Consider the following 26,504-nt stretch of genomic DNA (forward strand, 5'->3'; position numbering starts at 1 on the left):
ATTTGTTAAATGTGTGTTATTAACAACAAAAATTGTCTGTGGGATGCTGAGGTAGAGGAGAGCGAAAGGTGATTGGTTAGGGGTTTTTTCCCTTGATGTAGTAAGGCTTGTTTTGAAATAGGTGGGGAACCTCTGCCTTCATATTATTTATAATTTATAATTTCACTTTTCTTTCTTGTTGAAATTGTCTGCATTTGCATCCTCAATATTTCACCTTTAAGAAAGTAACATTCATCTTGGACTCCCTTCTCTTTGAGTATTTCTGCCCATGGGATCTCACCCATTCCGCTTTTTGAAATCAGCCTTCTTAAAGTCTAGAGTGGATGTCTGATTATACTCAATTTTCCCTTGAAACCCAAGAGGCCACGATCACTTCCTCCGAAGTTTCCCAGTACTTCCCCATCGTCAATCAATTCCTCCTTGTTGGTGAGGGCCAGGTCCAACATAGACGAGCCCCTTGTTGCTTATTCCACCTTCTGGAAAATGAAATTGTCAGTGAGGCAATTGAGGATTTTGTTGGGCCTTACAATCTTGGCAGAGTTTGAGTTCCAACAGATATCAGTGTAGCTTCCCATGACTACTATATTTCTCCCTTTTGAAAGTTTGGTAATCCTACCTGTTCGTTATCTTGCTTCAGACCAGTGTTATAGTACTATTTAAGTACTTTTAATAATATACAAATTGACTGAGTACCTCTGTTACTTTCTTGCTTTTAAGTTTGACAGGGCTTGCAATTGAAGGTCATATCAAGGCTCATTCCATTCGGGGCAGAGCAGCTTTGGCAGCTATCCTCAGATCTGTCAATGTCCAAGAGATTAGCAGGCCAGCCATATGGTTGAGCAGGTTCACATTTACAAAGAATTATTACTTAGTTACCATTCAGACAAAACCTTTGCTTAGGTGCTGCAGAATTGCTTTACTTGAGAAGGGTGTCTGGATTCAAATTTTCATCCCTTCCATGTGTAATATATTTTTGTGTGCCTACAAGTTGTGGATACTTCTGGTATTAGCTTCACTTGGAATTTTGAAAACATGATCGCTGCTGTCATGCATCTGAGTTGAGGAAGCAAGTTGAAAGAAGAAACTAACTTTAACCATTGAGAGGTTCCCAAATGGCAACGTGTTTTACAGTAATGAATTGCCTTATGCAGTAGATGCTTCTACTATATTGATAAAAGAGGACCTTTAAAAACAAAACAGGAGAATTCCAGTTTAAATCTCTTCTTGCCTGTGAATGTAGCTTCACTTCTCTGTGTTATGGAAAATAGTAATATTGGACTTCCATTTTTTTGGCTCACAAATGTGCTGCTGTCTGTAATGAGTGATGAACCTTAAAACAGCAGATATGGGTCGATTGTTCCAGCAATTTCATTGTACTACCCGCCTTCTCAAGTTTGGGAGAAAGACTGTGGAAAAGTCATGTTTTTGAGGCACCTGGTGCACACTGGCCTTGAAAGCAGCCAAACCAGCAAATTCCTCACACCAGGTCCTGGACACCATAATCTGACAAAACATTATGGACCATTGTTTGTAAAGAATACTGAGATAATGTTGAGCACAGTTAAGAAAAAGGTATATAAATACTACATTCCTGAATGGTTGCTTGCTCCCAATGTCTTTGTAGTTAATCAATTGTGGTTATTTCAAACAAAATTTATTACTAGTACAGGGAAGTGAGCAAAAATGAACATATACACACATTGAACTTTCAAGGCTGGTCAGAAGAGCATTTGATAAACTCATTGAATGAGCACCACACAAGATTTTATTCTCGAGGTATATATGTAAAGAATATCATCCTACTCACCATTCTTCCAAGCCAGGGGTATCCAATGTGATGTCATCTAGGCATAGCTGAGCTCCAGCTCTCATAATTCCCGGCTACCATGACTAATGATCAGGGACAATGGGAGTTGTAGAACAATAAAATCTGGAAGGCACAATGTTGGTTGCTTCTGTTTCAGATTCAGAGCTGTCTGTATAAGGTTTCGAAATGGTGACCTATCTAGGTAGTTGTAGCCTGGCCACCACCCTCTCAAGCATATTGCCTGCAAAGAGGGTTTCAATGATTGAGTGGTAGTTGTTCAGGACAATGTGGGCTTCTTGAAGTGGGGCTGCGCCACTGTATCCTTCAAGGCAGCTGGTACTATGCCATCTTGCAAGGAGCATTAACCACTAGACCCTAGACCCATCCAGTTAATCACTTCCAACTAGTTTTTAATAGCCAAGGTTGACAAGGGTCAAGGTGGCTGATTAGAGCCCCTCAAGTGACTTGTTTGAGTCCTGAGGCCTCAACTGAATCTAACTCCCAATAATTAGATCAGGCAGTACTCAGGACACACAGACACTGTTAAGTACTTAAGAGTCAGGAATAAGTGCATGCTGGCATTGAATATATAAAAGTATAAACGCTGTAAGCTTGAAAATAGTTTATCTTTTGTTAAATAACCTGCAGGGACATGCATGTTTTACAGTATGCTGTTTATAAAGTAATGTGTTATATGCATCCATCAGTATACAATTTGAAAAAGCAAATTCATATACAGACAAGATGCTGGTTTATGAATATCTAATATACTGTAGTAGGAATTAATGGAGATTCCTATATACTGATATATTTCTATATATAATTAACCTACTATAAGGGTTGACCCTTTAAAAATAAAATTGTAGTCTGCTTTCCTTTATAAACTCAGAAAGCTGTTTGGTTCTTCAGTGAAAAATCAGAATTATTATAATTTGAATGTAGTGTTGCACTTCTGAACAGGCTTAGCATGCTTTAAACTGTGCTATGTTAAGCTTCTAGTTGGAGAATAGTAGCTTACAAGCAAGTGAACATTTTAGACCCCCAATCCCCTCCTGTTTTAAGAATTCAGTTCAAGATTCTAATGTGGATGAGTGTATAATGAAGACTGCATTTCCTTCGAGTAGCAATGGTTGTACAGTTTTAGTACTTAAGATGACTCTAAAACAACATACTATCCGTTTGCACTATTGCTATACAGTACTGTGTCTGGCAGTGATGTATTGTTGATGTAGCAACTCAAGTATTTAAATCCAAGTGTGTAGTATGAGCAAACCCCAAACAAGCACAGAAAAGTTTTAACATTTTCATGGATTTATAATTAAATTATTAGGAAACAACGGACAAAGTTTACTGACTCTCCCTTTTTTCCTCTTCTTTCAGGTATGGCCTCACAAGTCTTGGTCTATCCACCATATGTTTATCAAACTCAGTCAAGTGCCTTTTGTAGTGTGAAGAAACTAAAAGTGGAGCCAAGTAGTTGTGTGTACCATGAACGAATCTACCCACGGATCTATGTGAATGATAATTTTTTGGGAATTGCTCAGCCTCCCAGCAGTGTTGGTACTTTCTTGCAGGCTAGAAACCTATTTGACAGACCTCAAAGAGAGACCTTTTTGTTGCAGACCAGTGCTGTTGCTTTAAAAAATATTGCAGGTGCTACAGAGATATTAGCAGTGCAGGCACAGCAACCTCAAGTGGAAGCACCTTGGACTGAGATACAGGAAAGTGGGTTAAACGTCTTGGACCGCCCCCAGCGATGTGGACTGAAGCGTAAGAGTGAAGAGTTGGAGAATCAGAGTGGCGCAATGCAGATTGTTGATGAACTGCCTATATTGCCTGCAATGTTGCAAACAAACTTGGGAAACCCAGTGACGGTTGTGACAGCTACTGCAACTTCAAAACCAAGTGGTACCAATGGAGATGGAGATTATCAGCTAGTGCATCACGAGGTGTTATGCTCTGTGAAAAATACTTACGAGGTTCTTGATTTCCTTGGGCGAGGGACTTTTGGACAAGTAGTAAAGTGCTGGAAAAGAGGGACAAATGAAATAGTGGCAATCAAAATTCTAAAGAATCATCCATCTTATGCACGCCAAGGACAAATAGAAGTGAGCATATTAGCAAGACTGAGTACTGAGAATGCTGATGAGTTTAACTTCGTGAGAGCGTATGAGTGCTTTCAGCATCGAAACCATACTTGCTTAGTTTTTGAGATGTTGGAACAGAATTTATATGACTTTCTGAAACAAAATAAATTTAGTCCTCTTCAGCTAAAAGTAATACGGCCCATTCTGCAACAGGTGGCCACTGCACTGAAAAAACTAAAAAGTCTTGGTTTAATACACGCTGACCTCAAACCAGAAAACATTATGTTGGTGGATCCTGCCCGGCAGCCGTACAGAGTTAAGGTAATAGACTTCGGATCTGCTAGCCATGTATCAAAGACTGTCTGCTCAACATATTTGCAGTCTCGGTACTACAGGTATGTAGCTTTCTGTATTTAATCATTTTTCTGCCCTCTGATTGGTATTTTTAAAGCTTTGACTTTGCTCCAGTGTCTGCAGTTTACTAAATTGCATGCTAAGCATGTTGACTTGGATAAGTCTTGAATTGAATTATATTTTTCATTTCTCCCTAGAATATTTACCCCATTAAACAGAGTGTAAATATTTTTGTTTTGGTTCTGCACAGAAGTCCTCATAAGCATAACTTCAGTTTAAGTGTCATGTGTAAAACTGGACTATCTGACTTTAAAGTGGATTATGAGGTAATAGTTCAGAAGAGGTTATGCTATTTTTGAATTCTGCTTTGTAAAGCACAATTCAGAATATGTCCTTTGTGTGCGCAAGATGGCCTGGGAGAGAGAGAAAAGTTGATATAAACCTGATTTTATCATATAGTCACCTTATAGCTAAATCTTTGGTTGAAGGGATATGAATTCAGCAAACATACATGTTACCTCTTGAAATTTGAGAGTACCTTTTATTTTGTGTAGTAACTATGATGCAGATATTGTGGGTGATATCCAGTGGTGCCTTCCAGCAACTCCTGCAGCCAAACCAATGCCAAACTTTTTGCCCTACATTCCTTTGGATCACATCAGCGAGACTGAGAGAGGGGTCTTGTCATCTGGGCAACCCAGGACCGTCATACAAGCTCAGGCTTGTGCCCCAGGGAGGTCACTTTGGTGCTGCTAATGCAGCGGTTTGACTTAACCCACAGAGGCGCACTCCATTGTCTCTTGAGACAGATGGATGCTAACAAGTGTCAAAGGTTAGTCACAACTCAGTGTAGACCAGGTGTAGGCAAACTTGGCCCTCCAGATGTTTTGGGACTACAACTCCCATCATCCCTAGCTAACAGGATCAGTGGTCAGGGATGATGGCAGTTGTAGTCCCAAAACATCTGGAGGGCCAAGTTTGCCTGTGTCTGGAAATCAATGGGCTAACCTTGGGTTTTTTAAAATACTGCAGGTTGGCCTTAATTACTGTGGGTTGGATCCAGATTTGTTGGAAGCAAAACTTTGTTTAACTGGTCACTTCCGTGGGTGGAAGGAGGGAGGAGGTGAGTTTTGCTGATTCCTCGATCACTGTACCGTCTCCAAACAGGAGGATTGTGGGGGCAGTGCCCGCTGGAACTGTTGTGGGAGCTAGTACTGGGGCCTGAAACAGAACAGGATCCTGAGCGGTTCCACAAACTGCAGGTGCTCTTTTGTTCACAGAAGGACGAGTCTGGATCTAATCTTAAAGGTATTAATAAATTTAAATTCCTGTGGAATAAAGTCTACATGCTGGCTATAGCTGGCAGAGTTGCTAAAAATAGAAAGGTGTGGAAATATTTTTACAGATATTAGTGATTGACTATTATTGATAGCAACTGTTGAAATGGCTGATATAAGGAATGGTGGAAATGTGCCTGCTTCAGCTCCACTTCTGGAAAAAAAGCAGGTCTGCTTTGGAGTATTAGGATACCTGTGTGTTTTACTTTGAGGTCCTCTTGAGAGGGGAAAATTGAAAAGAGACAGGAAGAATAGGAATTTTTCATTTCACTTTTCATTAATACACAAGGCGGTTTACAAACAGAAGAAACAACAAAATATACAACACACATTGTAATATGAACCCTGGTTTAAAAGAAATAATGCATGAAGTGTTGAAGACACAGCTCTGTTAGATTCCTCATCAGCAGACCTGATGTACCTGGAGTTGACTATGGAGAGATTTTTTTCAGTCGTAGCACAATCTCTATAGAATCATCCCTACTCTGCACTAAGGCAAATGGCAACACTGGCGTTTCAGTGATTGCTAAATCTCATTAACATTTTTTCCATGGCTGTTAGTATCAAATGGTTGAATTCATCTGTTTTATTTCTGCTCTGGCCTGTTGACTAGTGTGTTATATTCTATTGTAATTTTAACGTATTTATTCTATACTGCTTTTTCACTTCAAATGAAAGGCAATGGAAACATATTTTAAATAAAAACAGTAACTGCTGTATAACAATATGGAATAAAACATTTCAATTGCTCAAAAGTGCTATATGAAGGATGACTAGATATCTCTGAATGTAAAGTGGGGTACTTGAAAACTGAGGAAGTTCATGAACTTGGATATCTATATAATGCTGACAGAAAATATTTTAGTTATCTCTCTTCAGTCTTGCTATCAGCTTCGTGAAGCAGGTACATATGAAATCTATAGCTAGCAAGGGGCCTAGTGGAGCCGTGCTGTTCTTGACGTACATCTGATGAAGTGGTCTGCAATCCCTGAAGGCTTATGCCATAATAATGCTGTTGGTCTTTTAGATTCCACAAGCGCAACAGTCTGACAAGGGTACACCTCTGGAAATCTGCGTATTTTCTGGACCATATGTGTCTTACCTGGCAATACATGTTATCTGTAGGAGTTCTGTTTGGGTTTTTTTAAACTTGAAACCATGCTAATTTAGTTTTCTGTTTTTTAAAGCTGTAAAAATTATTTCAAATTCCTGAGTACTAGAATGAGATGTTCAGGATCCAGCTTCAGATGTTTTGAACCACTAGTGTTATCAGGAGAGAGCAACATATTTTGTTTTATACAAATATTTATATACAAACTATTTATGTACAGTGGTACCTCGAGTTATGGACGCTTCAGGTTACAGACACTTCGGGTTACAGACTCCACTAACCCAGAAATAGGGTTAAGAACTTTGCTTCAGGATGAGAACAGAAATCGCGCAGCGGCAGCGGGAGGCCCCATTAGCTAAAGTGGTACCTCAGGTTAAAAACAGCTTCAGGTTAAGAACAGACCTCCAGAACGAATTAAGTTCTTAACCCGAGGTACCACTGTACTTGGTTGGTGACTAGGATTAGATTAAAGATGACACAGCCAAGGTTAGTTGATAATTTTTAAAATAAATCTGTTTTATGGTCAAAACTGTACTTGGAGGACTGATAAATGAATATCATAAAGTTGAGTCTTAAGACAGTTCCCCAAGGGGAGAAATTCAGTGTGGTTAGGCTAAATATTCTGATAATATTCCATGTTAAAGCACAGCAGACATTGTTAAAGCAGATAAGCAGGTGTTTTTACATTTCTAGCTGCATTTTTAGTTCCGAAACAAAATATATTTCTACATGTGGTATGCTATATATAGTATTTGTGAGCAAAAGCTGCTGCCTTTCATATTTTTCCATCTTGTCACATGCTGATATGATTTAGCTATCTTTTTATAAGTGAACATTTCCAACAACCCTTGATTTAGCTGCTGTTCAAGGGATATTGTGAAATTATGTATATTCGTGTTGTATAAGTGGAAATACATAGTTCTGACCATATTCTACTCATTGATGAAAGAAGCAGCGCATGAGAACCAGAACAAGATTCCTCTGTAAACAACTTGAGCTGGAATGTGGCCTCAGATGTTATTCTATCACTTTGAACTGTGCATCACTGAAATGTTGTGGGGGATATCTTAAAATAGGCAGGGGGTGGTGGCCAGAAACTGTTGACTACTATAGATGGTGAGGCTGTTTCGCTGGTGCAGTGAAATAAGCCAGAAGTACATGCTGCTAAGTGCGTTCATTTGCTCAAGGTCAGCATGCTCTAAGTCAGCTGCTATGCTTTTAAGCCTAGTTACTGTTAGGGAAGAGGCAGGGGCTACTACATGAATTAAAGGCAGCTTTTTAAGATAAGGGGCTGAATTTCAGCAGACAGATTCAGCATACAGGAAATTTTGGCGTGGCGTTTGTGTGTCGCTGGTTTGGTTTTTTTCTTTTTTAGTTGAAGCCCAAATTATGTGGATTGGTTCTACTGTTCAGCTGGCTGGTGTCGATGTAAACAAACTGTGAATTGTAATTACCAAGCATGCTGCTGCTTGGCAGTTACTTTACTGTTTAGCATTTGTGCTTTCTCAAGCGGACAATTTGAGCTGACACCTTTTTAATTTTCCACTTTAGAGCTATAAACCTCCTAGGGCGTCCCCATACTTTTTCACTTGTGGTGGTATGTTTGTCCTGCCTCATGTTAGAGTAGGTTTTGATCCTTTCAGACCACTCAGGTGGGTATCTACCAAATATTACATGCTTTTTAAAAGTTGATTTGCTGATACATTCATGTCCTTTTTCTGCATTGAGTCACTCTGTCTGGAGTTATCTCCTGCTGACCCAAGCAATCTTTCAAGTGGAATTCAGATATGGTTACATCAAGCAGCAATAGCATCTGGTATTCTTTTCTCTCTCTGTGTAGCTGTTAACTTTACTTCACTGGAGAGCTCAACTATTTCTTGCTGGTTATGCAAAAAACAAAATCTGTTCTAGGGAGGCTGTTGGGTTCTACAGTGCCACAAGCTGACTAGATTGTGTGTGATATATGTGGTGTGTGTGTGTGTGTGTGTGTGTGTGTGTGTGTGTGTGTTAGTAAGGCATTCCCTGGAAAAGAACAGTCAATAAGACTTGATGCTGGTTTCTTAGCATAAGGACAATATTTTCTCTTGAGTAATCTTGCTATCCACAAGCCAAACCCTATGCTATGTACTTCAAATACCGTTCATTTCAGCTGCTTGTATGATTAGCAAGTGAGGCATGTTGTCTTGGTTTCCTCAAGTCATTTCTCTTCTTGAGTCTAATACTGTGCTTGACAAGAGTAATCTGTTCCATAATGATTCAGTAGTGAATATTCAGGGATTTACCCTCTTCTTAGTCACGAGTAACTGGGAACTCAAGAAGATATCTCAACTTCTAGAAATTTGTGTGGATGGGGAAAAGTCATTTTCTCCCTTCCCTCTGGCCCATCGTAGGCTGTTCTGCCCTTTCAACCAACCACTACCTCAATTATGGTGACTTTTATTTACTTATTGCTAAAACTGATTACTAGTCCATTGGCTATCCATTTGTCATTTTATTGACAAGTCAAAATGTAATGCATCACTGGAGCTGAATTGAAAAGACTGAAATGTAAAACTTTTGAATTTTAAGACTGAAATGTGTAACATTGCTAAAACCAGTCTCCTCTTTTGACAGTTTGATGATAACTGTTCCTGCTTGAAAAACAAGATTTTGCAGGATCCACAAACCTAGACCTGCCAGCCCAACATATATTTTAATGTCAACAAACACAGAGACACTAGGCAAGAATGGTCTGGTAGATTGTAAATCTTTCAAAAAACAAAAGGCTCTTGAGTAAAATTAAGCCTGGAGTAAGGATGTGGGTTCTGTCACTTGTTGGGAACTCATCATCACTTTCTTATTACTAAAATAAATACCATATACTGTAGATGCTACTTAAACTTTGATGGTGCAGTCTTATACAGTTTCTTCAGAATTAAGCACCTCAATGGTCAATAGGACTTAAACTCAGATAAGTTTGTATAGTATTGTAGCCTTAGTAAGATACAGTGGTACCTCGGGTTAAGTACTTAATTTGTTCTGGAGGTCTGTTCTTAACCTGAAACTGTTCTTAACCTGAAGCACCACTTTAGCTAATGGGGCCTCCTGCTGCTGCCATGCCGCCGGAGCACTATTTCTGTTCTCATCCTGAAGCAAAGTTCTTAACCCGAGGTACTATTTCTGGGTTAGCGGAGTCTGTAACCTGAAGCGTATGTAACCTGAAGCGTATGTAACCCGAGGTACCACTGTAATATTTAGCAAATCAGCATTAGCAGTTTTGAATGTGGTTGTAAAATTCAGTCATTTCAAAAAAATTTAAATGATCTGTATTAATGTTAAAACTAATCACTGAATGCATTTGAAGGCAATATGGACTTAAACCCTGGTTTAGTGTCACAAAAATGAGCCTAGCCTCCCACCTGTACTTGTGCTCCCTTTTTTTCCACCTCTTCCTCCAGCATGACACAGAGGAGGAGTTTAGAAACCTTTGCTTTTAGTTGGCCATTACTTCCCATGTTGTCCAAACCCAAAATTGTGAATTAACAAACCAACTCTAGACCTTGGATTAGGAACCTCACTTCTTAATACTGACCTTAATTAGTGTTAAGACACAATTCACTGCTGCAAGGTATGATGGTCACCACTTTATTTGGCTTTAAAAGAGTATTAGGTAGATTTTAGTGGAGGATAGACCTCCATGATAGCTCAGCAAAGACTCTCATAAACTATTTCAATGTAGAGCCCAATACTGTACCTTTCAGGTATACATGTTCCCATGAAAGAGGGCCTGTGTGTAGCTTGAGATATGTTGGGTTTTTGGTTTTTAATTTAGTTGTCTGGAGATTTCCACTGGTTGGTTTGTGCCACTTTTGTTTTGGGAGCTCATAGTAGAGCATCCATGTTGCATGCAGAAGTCCAAAGTTCAATCCCTAGCACCTCCAGGTAGGGCTGGGAATGTACCCAATCTGGAATTCTGGAGAGTTGCTACCAGTCTGCGTAGATAATTCTGAGCCAAATGGACCAATGATCTGCATAAGGCAAATTCCATTGTTCCCATGTCTTCTTGGTCCATGTTGGAAATGGGATACTGGATAGGTGGGCTGGTTCATCAAGGCTGTTTTTAATGGCTAACAATACAAGTTAGGAATTGCTAATTTACAAGGGCCTTGGTGGGAGGAGCTGCTTTTAAAAGTTCCGTTTTAACGCTCATTTTTGGGTGGCAAACCTTCACTTTGAAAGAATGACATGCTTAGGAAGATAGTACGGTTTAAGCATGATTGCATACTGTCAAGTGTTTCAGCAAGTCAAATTATATGTGTGTAAGTTTTTTGGGTCAAAATCTGTCTGTCAAAAATGTTTGTTGGCAAAGAGAAGATTGTTTTCCTTACCATGGTTTTGATATTGACACTGGGGCATACAGCCCACCCTGTTGGTACACTCTTACCAAGGTCCCTGGTATATTGGGTTGATTACATCTGGCCCTAATGCAACTTTCCTACATTCAGGGACATGTAGTCTGTAGGGACCTCCTACCTCTGTATGACCATGTTGGATTGCAGGAACTAATTTGTTCTGATGTAAGATTGCAAGCACCAATTTGCCTACATTTGGTTTTTAAATTACTGAATAGGTTGGTCCAGGAAGTCAGAAACACAGCAGCCATGACATTATACAATGTGCCCAGGGCTGGCCTCTATGAAATTTTACCTCTTGTCGTATGGCTGAAAGGCTTCCAACTTTTGGGAAAAGACAGTAACAGAGTAAAATAATTTGCTTGCATCACTCTGTTATCTCAGATTTGTTGTTACTCTGTGTTATAATTCTATTAACAGCCAACCAGTATTTGGCCAGGCAGTGTGATCTCTTTTAGAAGTAGAAAGAAAGAAAGAAAGAAAGAAAGAAAGAAAGAAAGAAAGAAAGAAAGAAAGAAAGAGGTGTAGATCTTTAAATAAATATATCTGGACATACGTTTTCACATGTTGCATGCCTTTATCTTGTTCAGTACAGTGGTACCTCGGGTTACATACGCTTCAGGTTACAGACTCCGCTAACCCAGAAATAGTACCTCGGGTTAAGAACTTTGCTTCAGGATGAGAACAGAAATCGTGCTCCGGCGGCATGGCAGCAGCAGGAGGCCCCATTAGCTAAAGTGGTGCTTCAGGTTAAGCACAGTTTCAGGTTAAGAGCGGATCTCCGGAACGAATTAAGTACTTAACCCGAGGTACCACTGTACTGAGTCTGCCACTGCTGTAGTAATATTATGATGTTTCCTTCTATAGGTAAGGAAGCAGAATAGTTTGTAAAAATATAGCCTACTGGCAGGCAGGTGAATAATTATTTGTTTTAGTAGGCTTGTATTTTTGACTGAAGTTTTCAAAGCAGCTCACATTATAAAAATTCAATGAAGGATGCCAAAAGTTTTGTAACAAAGTTTAGGCAGCTCAACTGGAGAAGGAGCAAGCTCCTGACATTTTTTCTGTCTGTCTGTCTGCCTCCCCCTCTTCCTCCTGGAATCCTTCCCACATGGCAGATGGCGTTGTGGCAGGTGAGGGGATAGGCCAGTTGTTTGATTTTTGTATGCTTGACTGTCCCAAGAAGGCATTCTAAGGTGATGTCATAGGTCCATAAGCTTTCCATTGTGTGTCTGTATGTGTTTGATGGGTAGGGGATAGGATAGGATTCAGTGTGGTTCCTTTGTTAGTGAGTTTAATGATATCCTCAAAGAGAAAATAATTAGACACATTCATAACTAACAGTTGTAATTGGGAGCTAATGTGCTGTACTGAAAAGACAAATGATGTATTCGGATCTTTTTAGGAATGCTACACAGCTAGAGAAAATCAATTTAGAGAATTAAACGGAGACTAGCTGGCAACAATTAAGACTCTCAAATGCATTTTAGACACAGAATTGCTATTGTAATTCCATTATAGGTGAAGGGTAAGCATTGGCAGCTGAAGCATGGGGAAGCTGAAACAGGTAGTAAAGAAAGTTCAAATCACATGGCCAAATTCATGCTTTTATTCTCAATTTTTTTTGCTATATTTGAAACAATGTGTTGCCAGGTAATTTGTATTTATAGCCTTACATTACTTATGTAAATTAAATACAATTTTGTAGCTTGCAGAATACTTGCAGAATTTGAGGGTTTGGGAGAAAGCGTAGCTTCACTGTAGGGGTGAGAAATATGCGTCAATGCAGAGTATGGGAAGAGGATACGTGGAAGAAATAGAATAGCTAGAAAGGGCAAAGAATACCTGTCTTTAGAGAACTCTGGAGATTTATTTATTTGTTGTTTCGGCTTTGCAGACACTATATGTCAACATCCAACACGACAGCCATGAGAGTTAGGAGCTTGGCATGTAGTACATAATCCACTTAGGGTAATTTAGAGTTTTTCATTTGAGCATAGGGGACTGCTTCACAGTAAATAGGTTGTACATTTCAGCTTTATGTCTTCAGTGACTGCTTGACAGTCTAAGGAATACACATTTGTATCAGAAGCGGGGTGTTGTCTTGTGCTTGCTTGGGAGCAAAACTCTTATTTAGCAGGCAAAAGTGGCTGCTGGCCAAGTAATGAAGCCAGATGTCTGTGGGAAGACCGGTGTGGCAGAAGAACCTGCCCCAGAAATTTCTGTTTTGCTGTCATATTTGGTACAAGGTGGGTGGGTTTGCTCTTTCGTCATTGCCAAAATTGCCAGGACCTGAGCAGGCTTCACACATGGGATGAGAATGGAAGATGTGCATGTGGAAGCCTTCCTGTTCTGAGACTAAACCACTTTACAACTGTCAGCTTTCAAGATGTAAGGTTGACTTTATTTGAATATTGTTGTTTGCATCAACATTAGACATTCCAGGTATGCTCAGAAGCCTCCATTACAGGGAATCGGGAACTTAGGAAGAGTGTTCAACTTTAGCCAATGCTTGTGTTCTCTTCCTGCCCAGTTTGGTTAGTGTGGGAACTGGGATATGTTTGATTTTATTATCTGTTTATTGCCTCTATAGCTCAACTTCCCTCCAAGGAGCTCAAGGTGGCATACACTGTTCTCTTACCCATTTTGTCTTCACAACAACCCTGCAAGGTAGGCTAGACTGAGAGACAGTGATTGGCCAAAGATCACCAAGTGACCTTTATGGCTTTGTGAAGTTTTTAATCCTGGCCTGGCAGGTCACAGTCTAGCACTCTTAACCACTACACCAGGGGTCAGGAACTTTTCCAGCAGGGGGCCAGTCCACTGTCCCTCAGAACTATATTTTCAGGGGGGAAATGAACGAATTTCTATGCCCCACAAATAACCCAGAGATGCATTTTAGATAAAAGGACACATTCTACTCATGTAAAAACATGCTGATTCCCGGACTGTCCGCGGGCCGTATTTAGAAGCCAATTGGGCCGGATCCGGCGCCCGGGCCTTAGTTTACCTACCCATGCACTACACCATTAGCAGACAAGATGATGGATGACGGTGGGGAAACTACCCGTGGCTGGATGTTCTTTCAAGCTCTCAAAAGAAGTGTTCGGTTTTCCCAAAGGCAGCACAGCTCATTTCAAATTGAGATGGGCTGATTTCACAGCACTCCTCTCTACATTAAACCAGTGGGATGTAAAGTGCCATTGATTTTGTTGAGGCTCAAGCATGCTTAATGTTTGCTGGTTTGTGCCTTTGAACCCTGTTGCTCTGTATTATGCCTTTTAAAACTGTTGATGAACAGTTGGATTTCATTTAATTAGCCACACAGTCATGTGTCTCTTGAATATTCGTTGGACCAGGTTTTAAACTGCATTTGCAGAGCAATTTCATGATAAGCTTTTCTAATAGACATGCATACTGAATAGCGAAAACAGCTTGATAGGGTTGTTCTCGAAATGATGACTTGACAGTATCTCATAGCAGTGGAATCCAGCTATCAATTGTGTGCTAATCCAGCTAAGTGGAGAGTCTTTCCTAGGAAAATACACTAGTCATGTGAGCAAAATCATTGGTTGTAAAAATTGCTACCAGAAATGCAAACATCATTTTAATGTATCTAGATGCAAATATTATATGCATTTTTGGGTAATGGACAAAAGGTATTTCTGGATTGGTTTATTTATTTACCAAAATTTATATACCGGTACTGCTTGATTGTAAAAAAACAAACAAACAACTGCCCCCCCCCAAAGTTTACAAAAATATAAAGCATTAAAATTATGAAAATCATCTTTAAATGTATTCAGTTATTCTTTTATAGATCAAATTGACCATTGATTAATAAATTGCATTAGTGTGATTTTGAAAAAAAATGGGATTCTTATTGGAGCATCCAATAAATTGAACTAATTTGTCTTCATAAAACAATGGGTCAGATATTGTAACCAGTGGGGGATCTTCCACTAGGACTCCTGGCCCACAGTTGAAGGTGTGAAACAATTTTTAAAATCCTCCTCTTCCCCAAATCTCAAAGCCACACACTCTGTCTGTCTATCCAGCAGACACTCTTATCAGGTTAGGGAGGACTGCTTGAAACCCCTTAAGAACGGTCCTGTACCATGTGGTAGCCTATTAGAATCATACATCTGTTCTGAGCATGCTCAGAGCTGTTTCCATGAAGGGCATATTTCATAGCTTTTAGCCTGTTCTGGTAACTAGAGAAGCAACAGGGAGCGTTACTTACTTTGCTTTTGTTTTGTTTAGTATTTGTTTTGTGACTTTGCTATAAAGAGAGAGAGAGCAGGTAAGCAATTTACAGTTGACACAGTGTGAGTCTCTTTCTATAATTAATATATGTTTGCTTAATCATGCTGCATATAATTTTTTGAATTGGATTGGGAGGAACAATGGTGAATGGCTTGTGTATGCAACAAATGCCATATTAGCCATTTTCCTGCATTCACTTATTGAATGCTGGGCAGTGCAGGTTGAGCCCCATGCAGTTGTATTTCCAGAAAAGGTGCGTGCATGTGCTTCCAACAAGCCCCTTCCCTAGCTTAAATTCAGGTTATCTTGAAGGCAGAATGGAGTAAAAAGCTGTTGCTAGTATTTCTTGCTACCTTTTTTTTGGGGGGGGGGGAGTGTCAGTGCATATTTGAAATGAAAAAATATGAGCTGTATGCCTGTCTCAGTATCACACTGACTCCAAATCCTTTTCCTTTCTTTCTTTTAAATATATATATTTTTATCGCTTTTCCAATATCGTTCCAATAACAGCCTCACTATAACAATACCAATTTTATCCAATTAATACCATTATCAATGCCAGTTATTCAAATGTCAAATTATACAATTTAACTAAACTGGACCCCTCACATGCTAGAGTTGATGAGTTCATTCTTCTACATTTTTTCTGCATTCCAAAATTTTAATAATTTCCATTCCATTCAGATATAATAATCCCTTATATAACAGCTACAATTGTGATTTCAATTCGTGTTGGTATAATAGGTAATTTATAAAGTTTCAAGTGGGAACTATGGCTGTAATTCTTATTCTTTTCTACCTCCTTTTTCACTGGAAGATGCTGTCCTTAATCTCAGACATAAGAGGCTGATTGTGAGTAGTCTAGTGTAAGCTACTCTGCACATGAGCAGAGATGATTACTTCACATTTTCAAGACTAAGCCATACATTGCAAATAGGTTCTGATGTGCTCCAGCTCAAATGAAACAATCATTTTTTGTCTATTGGTTGGAAAACTTTGTTCTTCTAACTTAGTGTTTTGGATAATAAAAGTCAAAATGATTTTTGTGGGGAGGAAAACTGCATGCTCCTCACACTTGAAATGTTTTTCTGTTTGATTAGTTTTTTGGCAGTGGATGTGTAGGTGTAATCAGTACAGGAATTGAACAACATGTCATGTGGTATGCTTACTTGCTAAATAAGAGACATGGAATCAATCTTGTCTGAATGAGAAACATACTAGAGGCCTCTTACATGTAAGGTCTTCCCCACTCTATAGATGTGCAGAGAAAAGCTTTTTGTTTATTTACTGAGGGGACAGTGACATTCTGCACACATGTATTAATCCTTTAACAAAAGTTTGGTTCCTGCAGGCCTCTGGGTAATCCAAGATGTAACTTTGTGGTGAGATCACGGATTGAGTGCACCTGTGTTATCTGGTATGAACTGGGCTCCAAAGCCACTATGGCAGCCCAGGTAATTGAAGGAAATGCCTTCGTGGTGAGAGAGCACATTTCTCTCTCAGTTCTGGAAATTTACTGACAGCCCAGTATCTGATTAGCTAACTTGGCCACCATTTTTTTCTTGCTTGAGCACATGTCTGTGCTGTTTTATTCCTGTGGTATGGTGTCATTGCCTTGCCACTAGACTAGGATAGCTAGATATATTTTTCATTCTAACTTGCATTTTCCCTCTTCCTATTTTCCAACAGTATTCTTTTATTTGTACTTTTTCTGAGTTGTGTTTTTTGCATTATTTGTTAACCACCTCACATAAATTTGATGTGCTTTATTCTGGAAAAGCTGGGTCCTTAATTCCAGTGTTTTGGACTTCTTTAACTGCTACTGCATAGCATATAAAGGAGGGTGCTGTGAGCTACCAGAACCTAGGCATCCACATGAAAGTTGGTAGGATGACTGGTGTGAATGTTAGCTCACTCTGAGCAGTTTCTGCTTCCTAGCAATCTCTGCATTAAGTTAGGTTCTTCCATAGTGGTTAATATATCAGCAGTGATTGACCAAAGAGTCTCATTTGTCTCTGGAAATCGGATACGTTTATGTAAGTAGCAGCTGCAGTCATGGGGAAGGGCCCCACAGCTAATTTGCCCACCCACCTGTGGTTCTGCCCTTTAAATATATACCATTCAATGTAGCTGTTAATTTGTGACACCTGTGAGCAAAACAAATGACTGAAACGAGAGATGTGTTTTGATTTACATTATGATTAACAAATTATCATGTTTTTATGGCATAGATTCCTTTAATGATAGCATTTCATTGTGTTAAATGGATGGGAGCAGAGTACACTGGACCCTCCAGATACGAACTTAATTCATCCTGGGGGTCCGTACTTACCCTGAAAAGTCCATCTCCAGAGGCGCCGCTTTTGTGCACGCACGCTGCGCGATACAGCGCTTCTGAGCATGCGTGCACTGCGAAACCCAAAGTATACACTTCTGTGTTTGCCATGTTCGCAACGCAAAATTACGTTACTCGAAGGTAACATAACCCGAGGTACCACTGTATATTCTAGTACATACTAGTGGATGTTTGCATTCTGCATTAAATCTGCTGTGAAAATGAATTATTAGCTTGTTGGCAAAGTACGGAGGATGCCTTAACGTAACTTACTCACTGGCAACAGAAGAAAACATGGACCCACAGATGTTGGCTTACCTTAATAGCCAACCAACAGTTTGTGTTGCCAGAACCCACTGTAAAGGGCAGGATTGTGTACCTGATCTTGTGCTGCACTTCTCTTTTCTCCAAACTCATCTGCTTTTAGATGGCTTATCTGAGGCACTAACAGTACCTCAAAGGTACAGTGAAACACAGAAGGGCCACAAACCGCCTCCCAAACAGGGAGCTGGAGCGGGTGGTGAGTGATCATTCCTCCAGTTGTGCTGTATATTTTAAGGTGCTATAAGAGCTTCAGCAACGCAGTGTGCCAAAGCTAAGATCCAGCTCTCCTCCTTACTGAGTAGGTGATGTTGGAATGATTTCTGCGCTTTCAATGCAAGCATGTTGGTTTTGCCTCAGAAGCACAGAGCTGGGAAAGGAACAGGGTATCATCCCCATGGTTGTATTGAGAGGTTCCAAGTGCCATTCAGAGGACAAGTTTCAACTCTCCTGTTGAGCTTGTGGCAAGGGAGGAGGAGGAGGAGGGAAGATCACCATTCCATTGTGTTGTGCTTCAAAAGCTCTTTGAGTATCTCTCTGATCAAAAATAGAATAGCGATTTACCCATCCCGAGTATACTTCTTGCACCCCAAACACAAAAACCAGTATTTGGGGGGATGGATGGGAATGCGCACTGCTGATTCATTTATCCTTTTTTTGAAAAAAATAAAAATAGTGCTCTCAATGAGCATCTTTTAACTTTTGTTTGGTTTTGCATATGAAAAAAAATTAAACTCTAATTAAACTTGTGCCAAAGGTTTGTTTAGTCTCCACCTAGCATAATCCAGTTTTTAGGCTTAGTTTTGTTCAGTCATAATGACTAAACTTTGTTTCACCAGTTGTCTCTTAAGAGACGTACAATGTACACAATTAAAATATCATGTAATTGGTACAATTGAAATATTGTACAAAAGAGGTGCTATAGATATTTATACTTTAATATAGATCTGATGAGTAGATTAAGCCATCATGCATTGTGAACATTCAGGGCCAAATTATTGTAACAGTATTGTGAGTGTCAAACATTTATAAACCATGTTTTGTATATTCCAAAGCAAATTGCTGTTGTATTAGCTCTGTAATGTGGCATAGTTGTCATACAAATATTAGTATCTCAGTTGCAGCTAGGCATGGTGTTCTGCTTTCTTGATTTACTAAAAGCAAAATGTTGGAAAGGATTTGCCCAGAATTGGTTATTAATTTGAAATCTGATTTACTGTCTGGTTGGTCAGTCTTTTAAGTTTCTCCTGAGTTACTGAGTATAAAAACCTGTAACAGCTTCTGCAATCATGACATGAGATACTTCTAATGTGGTCCTCAGAACTAAAACACCCCCCTTTCTAAAGTAGTGCCTTGCTGAAGTGTCTGCTAAAAATAGTCATTCCATCACTTCAGAAATATTTGAGCTATTTAAATTCAACATGTAAAAATACCACAATAAAGAGATTTTGCTGCTACCATTTTTGGCTTTTGATGGGAATCTTCTTCAGCATGATTGTCATGCCATTTTAGGAAATGAAACAGGTTTTAAATATATAGAGTCTGTAGTGCATTATACTTTTCTGGAAGGCATGTGACTTTGAAGTTCTCTGAATTAACAGCTGTCTTTGGTAGTCTTCCTGACTTTAAGCTGCTTGAAGGATCATTTTTATTTTTATGGCACCCAACTGAAATGTCAGCCAGACCGCATTGAAAATGCAGTTTTTACTTATTCCATTATTAGCAATAAGTTCTTGGCTACATATTAATGAGAATTCACTTGTTTCTTTGAACTTTTTTCTTTCTGTTTGTATTTTCCAACAAAGGGTTGACATTCAGAATTTGTAGATTCATGGAAACAATGCTGCACTTTTTATAGCATTCATTAATTTCACTTTTCTGATCACATCAGGCAGTTTTCCTTCCTATACTAATTTTTCAGTTGGATTTATATTCTGCAATTTTAAAGTCTTGAATTGATTTACCGAAAAATACAATCAGATGGGCAATGGATGAATATTCTGTGTTACAAAATATGCACATGTTTGGATCCAAATATTTCATGGCACATGTGGAATCTCCCCTGCTCCAACCCATGTGGGTGTTATGGAGTCAATTATTGGGGAGGAAACTCCCTGGGCTCAACCATTATTACCATATTGGCCTGCAGATAAGCCGCACTTTCCCCCCCAAATTCCGACTGTGAAAAGTTAAAGTGCAGCTTAAATTCGCAACCTTACAAAACTTGGCTTTTACAATATCGCTGCTGAAACAGACATAGGGTAAAACGGAACGGGTGTGAATGCCTGCGGAATTTTAAAGGAGCGACTTATATTCGGGTATTGACTTTTCTTCTTCTTCCCCCTTGAATTTGAAAAGCGACTTATTTACAGGTGTGGCTTATTTTCGGGCCAATACGGTATATGAGGAAAAATTAAATTCACAGTCTTTCTGGGCTTTGTATGTATCCATTACGGATGTTCAGAATGAATTGGTTCCACTGTAACACACTGACCTGGTCAGTGAATCATTAGGAAAGGGATTGAAAATACAGTGGTGCCCCGCAAGACGAACGCCTCGCAAGACGGAAAACCCGCTAGACGAAAGGGTTTTCCGTTTTGGAGGCGCTTCGCAAAACAAAGCCTTCCCGCCACCAGCCTTCGTTTCTCCGCTATCCCAGACGGCCTTTGAAGGCAGGCGGGGGGGGGGGGAGCCCCCTGCCTGCCTTCCCGGGAGAGCGGAGAGAGCATTTTAAAAAGCCCCGGGACAGCGGGGGACTTCTGCCTGCCCAGGAAGGCAGGCAGGGGGGACAAAGACTTTTGCCCCCCGCCGGCCTTCAGAAGAGGTCCAGGACCTCTTCTGAAGGCGGGCGGGGTGCGAAAGTCTTTGCTCCCCCCCGCCTGCCTTCAAAAGCCGTCCGGGACAGCGGAGAAACGCGCTGCGTTTCTCCGCTCTCCCGGGAAGGCAGGCAGGGGGGGACAAAGACTTTTGCCCCTCGCCAGCCTTCAGAAGAGGTCCAGGACCTCTTCTGAAGGCGGGCGGGGTGCGAAAGTCTTTGCTCCCCCCCCCCGCCTGCCTTCAAAAGCCGTCCGGGACAGCGGAGAAACACGCTGCGTTTCTCCGCTCTCCCGGGAAGGCAGGCGGGGGGAGCAAAGACTTTTGCACCCCGCCCGCCTTCAGAAGAGGTCCTGGACCTCTTCTGAAGGCTGGCGGGGGGCAAAAGTCTTTGTCCCCCCTGCCTGCCTTCCCGGGGGCTTTTAAATCGCCCCGGGACAGCGGAGAAGTCCCCCGCTGTCCCGGGGCTTTTTAAAATGCTGGCGGGCGGCAGCGGAGGCTTCGCTCCCACCCGCCAGCATTTTAAGATCGCCCCGGACAGCGGAGAAGTCCCCCGCTGTCCCGGGGTTTTTTAAAATGCTGGGGGTGGGAAGAAAAGCCCTTGGTCCCCCCCCCAGCCTTCAGAAGAGGTCGGGGGACAGACTGTCCTCGGACCTGGTCTGAAGTCGGTTTCCATAGGAACGCATTAATTGATTTCCAATGCATTCCTATGGGAAACCGTGCTTCGCAAGACGGAAAAATCGCAAGACGACAAAACTTGCGGAACGAATTAATTTCGTCTTGTGAGGCACCACTGTAATATTGTTAATACCATAATGTCATCATATAACTCTGTGATATGGAAGTGCACTTGAATACTGTGTATGGTTCTGGTTGCCGCGTCTCAAAAATGGTTTTCAGAGAGCTCAGAAAGGTTCAGAAAAGGGCAGTGAAAATAATGAAGAGCCTGGAGGATCTCACCAAGAGGTTTGGATAGGTGGATAGGTCTCTACCATAATACTAAAACCTGGGGGCATCCAATGAAGATGACTGTTAGGAGATTCAGAAAAGAAAATAGGAAATGCTTCTTCACACAGCACATATTTAAACTCTGAAATTCATTAACACAAGATGTAAAAGGGAACTAGACATATCCATGGCGAATCAGACTTATCAATAGCTACTAGCCAGGATGGCTGTGTAGAGGTGATCTGCCTCTGAATACTAGTTGTTGGGCATACCATGTATGGAGAAGGCTATAGCACTCAGGCCCTGCTTGCAGGTTTCTCACAGGCATCTTGTTGCCCACTAGGATACAGGTGACTCCCCATTTACGTGAGGGTTATGTTTAGAACCTCCCTGCGAAATAGCATAGAATAGGGAGCCACCTGTATCGGCTCAGCTGGGCAAACCACACTGTCCCTCCAGCTCGCCAAATGCGTAAATGAAGAGTTGTCTGTCTTGGATTAGATGAGCTTTGTCTGATCCAGCACAACTGTTCTTATGTAAGCCATGGTTTATTTAGCAAGTGTGGTTTCTTTCTGTCCTAGTTCATCAGCCTAACCATGGGACACACACATTTTATAATCAAGCTTCTGCCCAATAAAGAAAAAGTGCTACACTTCACAGTCAACAAAACATCTGGATTCGTGCAAATGTTAGGAACAAAGGCGAAATAATAAATTTAATTGATGTATAAATAATAAATTCAGTAATTGTTGGGAATGGGTGAACTGTAAATTTAAATAAAGAAATATTTATGGCCTAACCTTGTGCCCATGATGCATTGTTGAATATGCTTTAGTATCCTTTTACTTTGGTTTTCAGTTAATTTCTTTTACTAAACTTTAATGCTAGCACACACTTGAAGAACATGTCTCCATAGATACTGCTATGTGCAAAGTAAAGCACAATGCAAGTTCTCACACACATTCAGGTGAAAAATAAAGCACTGTGTGAATTTACTACAGAGTAAGTGTCAACCTTTTTGTGTTTGCAGTAAAAATAGCCCAGATACTGAAAGCCACAACTGGTAAAGTATGATGAAGCAGAATAACATATAATTTGTAGATTCCATGGCACATAACTAGTATGGTCTGCATGGGAAGATGGGGGATTTAATAAGAACAGTTTACCTTACAGAAAAAACAAAGTTATTTGACTTTTACAATTATTTAAATAATGTTTTCCAAATTCCAGTTTTTATTCAGGTTATTGTTTTTATGTAGAATATCCATTAACCATCCCTGTTTTATTTGCAGAGCACCAGAAATCATATTGGGTTTGCCGTTTTGTGAAGCCATAGACATGTGGTCACTGGGCTGTGTGATTGCTGAGCTATTCCTTGGATGGCCACTGTATCCGGGAGCCCTCGAATATGACCAGGTAGTAGAAACTTGATGATCTGAGATACTTTTATCTGTTTACGTCTGCAGTTTAGTCAGTTGGAGTTTAGAGTTCATTGATTTTGTCATATGACTTTGAACAGACGAAATAATTGTGCACCGATATTTAAAAACACCAAGAAAATGGTTTAAAATAACTCCCTTTGAGTCAAGCTCTTGAAGCACTGCAGTATTGGATAATTGGCATTAAGCAGGATAATGGTGGTGCGGGCATTCAAAATCATAACTGTATACAGTATGATTGTACCTTGTGCACGATTTCAACCTTGTGTGGTTGAAAGCTGGCAAAATTAATTGCATGCAAGGCAAAGAGCTTAAAAGCTTCTTTTTCACTCGATTTCCCCAGAATTTCTTACTGGGTTCTGGGATGTTCTTGCAAGAACTCAAATGGCCCTGTGAGATCTTGCAAGAGCCCACACAAGAGCATCCCAGAGCCTAGTAAGCAGGCAGAGAGTGTAAAAGCTTACTTGGAAGGTAAGGGTGATCCCAAGGGGGGCAGCTCAGGTATAAACCTTTTTGCACGTACCCACCATCCCTGGAAGTAACCACCAGTCAAGACGCAATCGTACCAGTGGCGTAGCGTGGGTTGTCAGCACCCGGGGCAAGGCAAGTGATTTGCGCCCCCTAACCCATGGATTTGCGCCCCCTAACCCGTGGATTTGCGCCCCCTAACCTGTGGATTTGCCCTAACCCCAGATGTTGCGCCCGGTGCGCCCGGCCCCCCCTGCACCCCCACGCTACGCCACTGAATGTGTACAGCAATGTATTTGTAAAAGTCGCACTTCTTTTCACTTTTCAGATTCGTTACATTTCACAGACACAAGGCTCACCTCCAGAGCAGTTGTTGAACGTTGGAACGAAGACCACACGGTTTTTCTGTAAAGAAACAGATGCACCATATTCTAGTTGGAGATTAAAGGTACTAAGAATTCTTGAAAGCGCAGACAGGAGTTCCTGCCGTCCATGTTTTTGGCTATACATGTGCCTTCAAGGAGGAATACAGCTGAAGCAGAACAGGGGGTATATTTTGTGAACACATGGTTGGTCTGTATTGGTGGCTGATTGGAAGAAGCAGTTTTGTGGGAGGGGCCTAGGAAGCACATCCCTCTGTGTTGGCACACTGCCTTCCCGCCAGTTGTGCTTCAGGCAAAGATAGAACTCGATAGGCATCACATAGCAAAAACTGATTGGCTGTATGGTCATGTCACTATTACTCTGCAGAAGGGTTATCTTGCAAACAAAGTGGTATTAAGGGTTGCAGATTGTCAGGAAAATGTAAGGTTGCCAAGGGGAAGGGGGACTGGAGAAAGTTTTGGCTTCTTGCTTCATACTGACTGGAGAACATTTGGATCAACTCTAGGAACTAAGGTAAATGGCATAGCTGATTAAAACGAGTTGCCCTGCACATCTCTCTTAGACATAGAACATTTCCATTTTTGGAAAAGGCCATATTTTTACAGCAATAAACAGAAAACACAGTGATGCCTACTGTAGGTTGCTATTGCTTTGTGCCGCAGAATGATTCCCTCCCCAGTATATTAATAATTAAACCATCCATTTCTTACATTTCTGAAGACACTGGAAGAACATGAACGAGAGACAGGGATGAAATCCAAAGAGGCCCGAAAGTACATTTTCAACAGTTTGGATGAAATAGTGCATGTGAGTACATTCAGATGCATTTAATGTATACAGTTTGTGTGTTTTTTAATGTATTAGCTACCATTTGTGACTAGCTACCTCTAATTTCACTTGTGGGAATTGCTCCCCTGTATCTACTTTCAAGATTTTCCCTTTATTTTAATTTGGGGGTTTTTTTTACTTTAAAATACCTGATGTCTTTATATCCATACTCATCCATGGTAGCTTCACCAGTGCACATGGATTTGCTTTCCCATTATGACAATTTTTGTTTATTTATAAAGCATCACCTCTTTAATGCCAGTCCCACCTGCATGTGAAATATTTTTCCCCCTACTAATTTCAATGAATAGTGTTACAACCTAGTGACTACATGGCCTCCAAAGGTTTGTAAAGCTAGGTAATTTAGAATGACACTTGACATTTGGCAGTTTCCTTTATTTTACTAGGCTTTTTAAAAAAATGAACTGTTCATAATCCATGGTTTGAAGTTGGCTTTTTTTTGAAACTTCCAGAGTTTATCCCAGGTTTACATATAGTGATAAACCAGAAAATGAAATTTAACTGTGGTGAAGTTCTGCTCCCAGCCACATGGAATGTAGAGAACCATGAGAGACTGAGGCATTACATAGGCTCCTTTCTGTTTGTGCATGTAGCACTAAATCATGGCTTAGCATTCCAGGCCAAATTCATGAATGAATCCCACTAGCGGAAGCCGGTGAAATATTGTCTACTAGCGCAGCAGAGCTTTGTGCCCCAGATTGGCTTGGGGAATTGAGGGAACCCCCCAGAAAACTGCATAGGATGAAGAGAGGAGAGGCTTGTGCTGACAGAAAAAAATCCTTTGTGCCTACATTGAATTCTTCCCTTTGTGTGAATGCAGCCATTTAGGTTCTAACCATATTTTACAAATACTGTAGTTACTTAAGTTGATATTTAGCCTGTACTCTGCAGCATGGTTGTTTCTTTAATAGTACCCTTTTAAATGTTGTTATATATATAAAAGTGTTTTGAGGCTTGCTGACATTTCCATCTCTCCTCCCCCTAAAGCTTGTGCCACTTCTTTCTATCATCCAGTACTTTTCAAAGTAGAAGGGCACATAGAATGAGGTTTTGCTTGCAATGTAATTAAAAATTACACTTCATATGCTGCCACTGATAATTGTTTGTATAGTGTTGTTTTACTGCTATTTGTTTTACTGTGGAATTTAATTATGATTTTGCTGTCATTTATATTTTTATACGAAGCTGCCTTGAGTTTAATAATATCTTGAAAGGCAGGATATAAATATTTGAATGAAAATGTTGTTATTGATGAATGATAAACGCCTGATTGTTTTCACTCTGACATTTACTCGTTCAACACCAGGTGAACATGGTGATGGACTTAGAAGGAAGTGACCTATTGGCAGAGAAAGCAGACAGAAGAGAGTTTGTCAGCCTGTTGAAGAAAATGCTGTTGATAGATGCTGACTCAAGAATCACTCCAGTTGACACACTGAACCATCCTTTTATTACCATGAAGCACCTCCTTGATTTTCCTCATAGCAACCAGTATGTTGTATAACACACTTGTAAAAATAATCATGGGCAAGCCATTTTGAAAGGGTTCCATGCTACCCATGCTGCTATGTTTGCTGTAGTTCCTGTGCATTT

At 40.4% G+C, this 26,504-nt stretch overlaps 1 protein-coding gene across 6 annotated transcripts in view; it reads left to right on the forward strand.

The window, feature by feature from the left end:
- Nucleotides 1-26,504, forward strand: part of HIPK3 (homeodomain interacting protein kinase 3) — a 64,054-nt gene that overhangs the window by 21,033 nt on the left and 16,517 nt on the right. For all 6 annotated transcript variants that reach the window (XM_028730435.2, XM_077930122.1, XM_028730463.2 and 3 more), the window contains exons 2-6: nt 3,188-4,289; nt 23,064-23,187; nt 24,007-24,126; nt 24,783-24,869; nt 26,218-26,402. In XM_028730435.2, the coding sequence (XP_028586268.2) occupies nt 3,190-4,289; nt 23,064-23,187; nt 24,007-24,126; nt 24,783-24,869; nt 26,218-26,402 (1,616 nt within the window). In that variant the 5' untranslated portion in view covers nt 3,188-3,189. The remainder of the gene's footprint in view (nt 1-3,187; nt 4,290-23,063; nt 23,188-24,006; nt 24,127-24,782; nt 24,870-26,217; nt 26,403-26,504) is intronic.

The sequence above is a fragment of the Podarcis muralis genome, chromosome 1, assembly GCF_964188315.1.
Source record: "Podarcis muralis chromosome 1, rPodMur119.hap1.1, whole genome shotgun sequence".
NCBI classification, from domain to species: Eukaryota; Metazoa; Chordata; class Lepidosauria; order Squamata; family Lacertidae; genus Podarcis; species Podarcis muralis.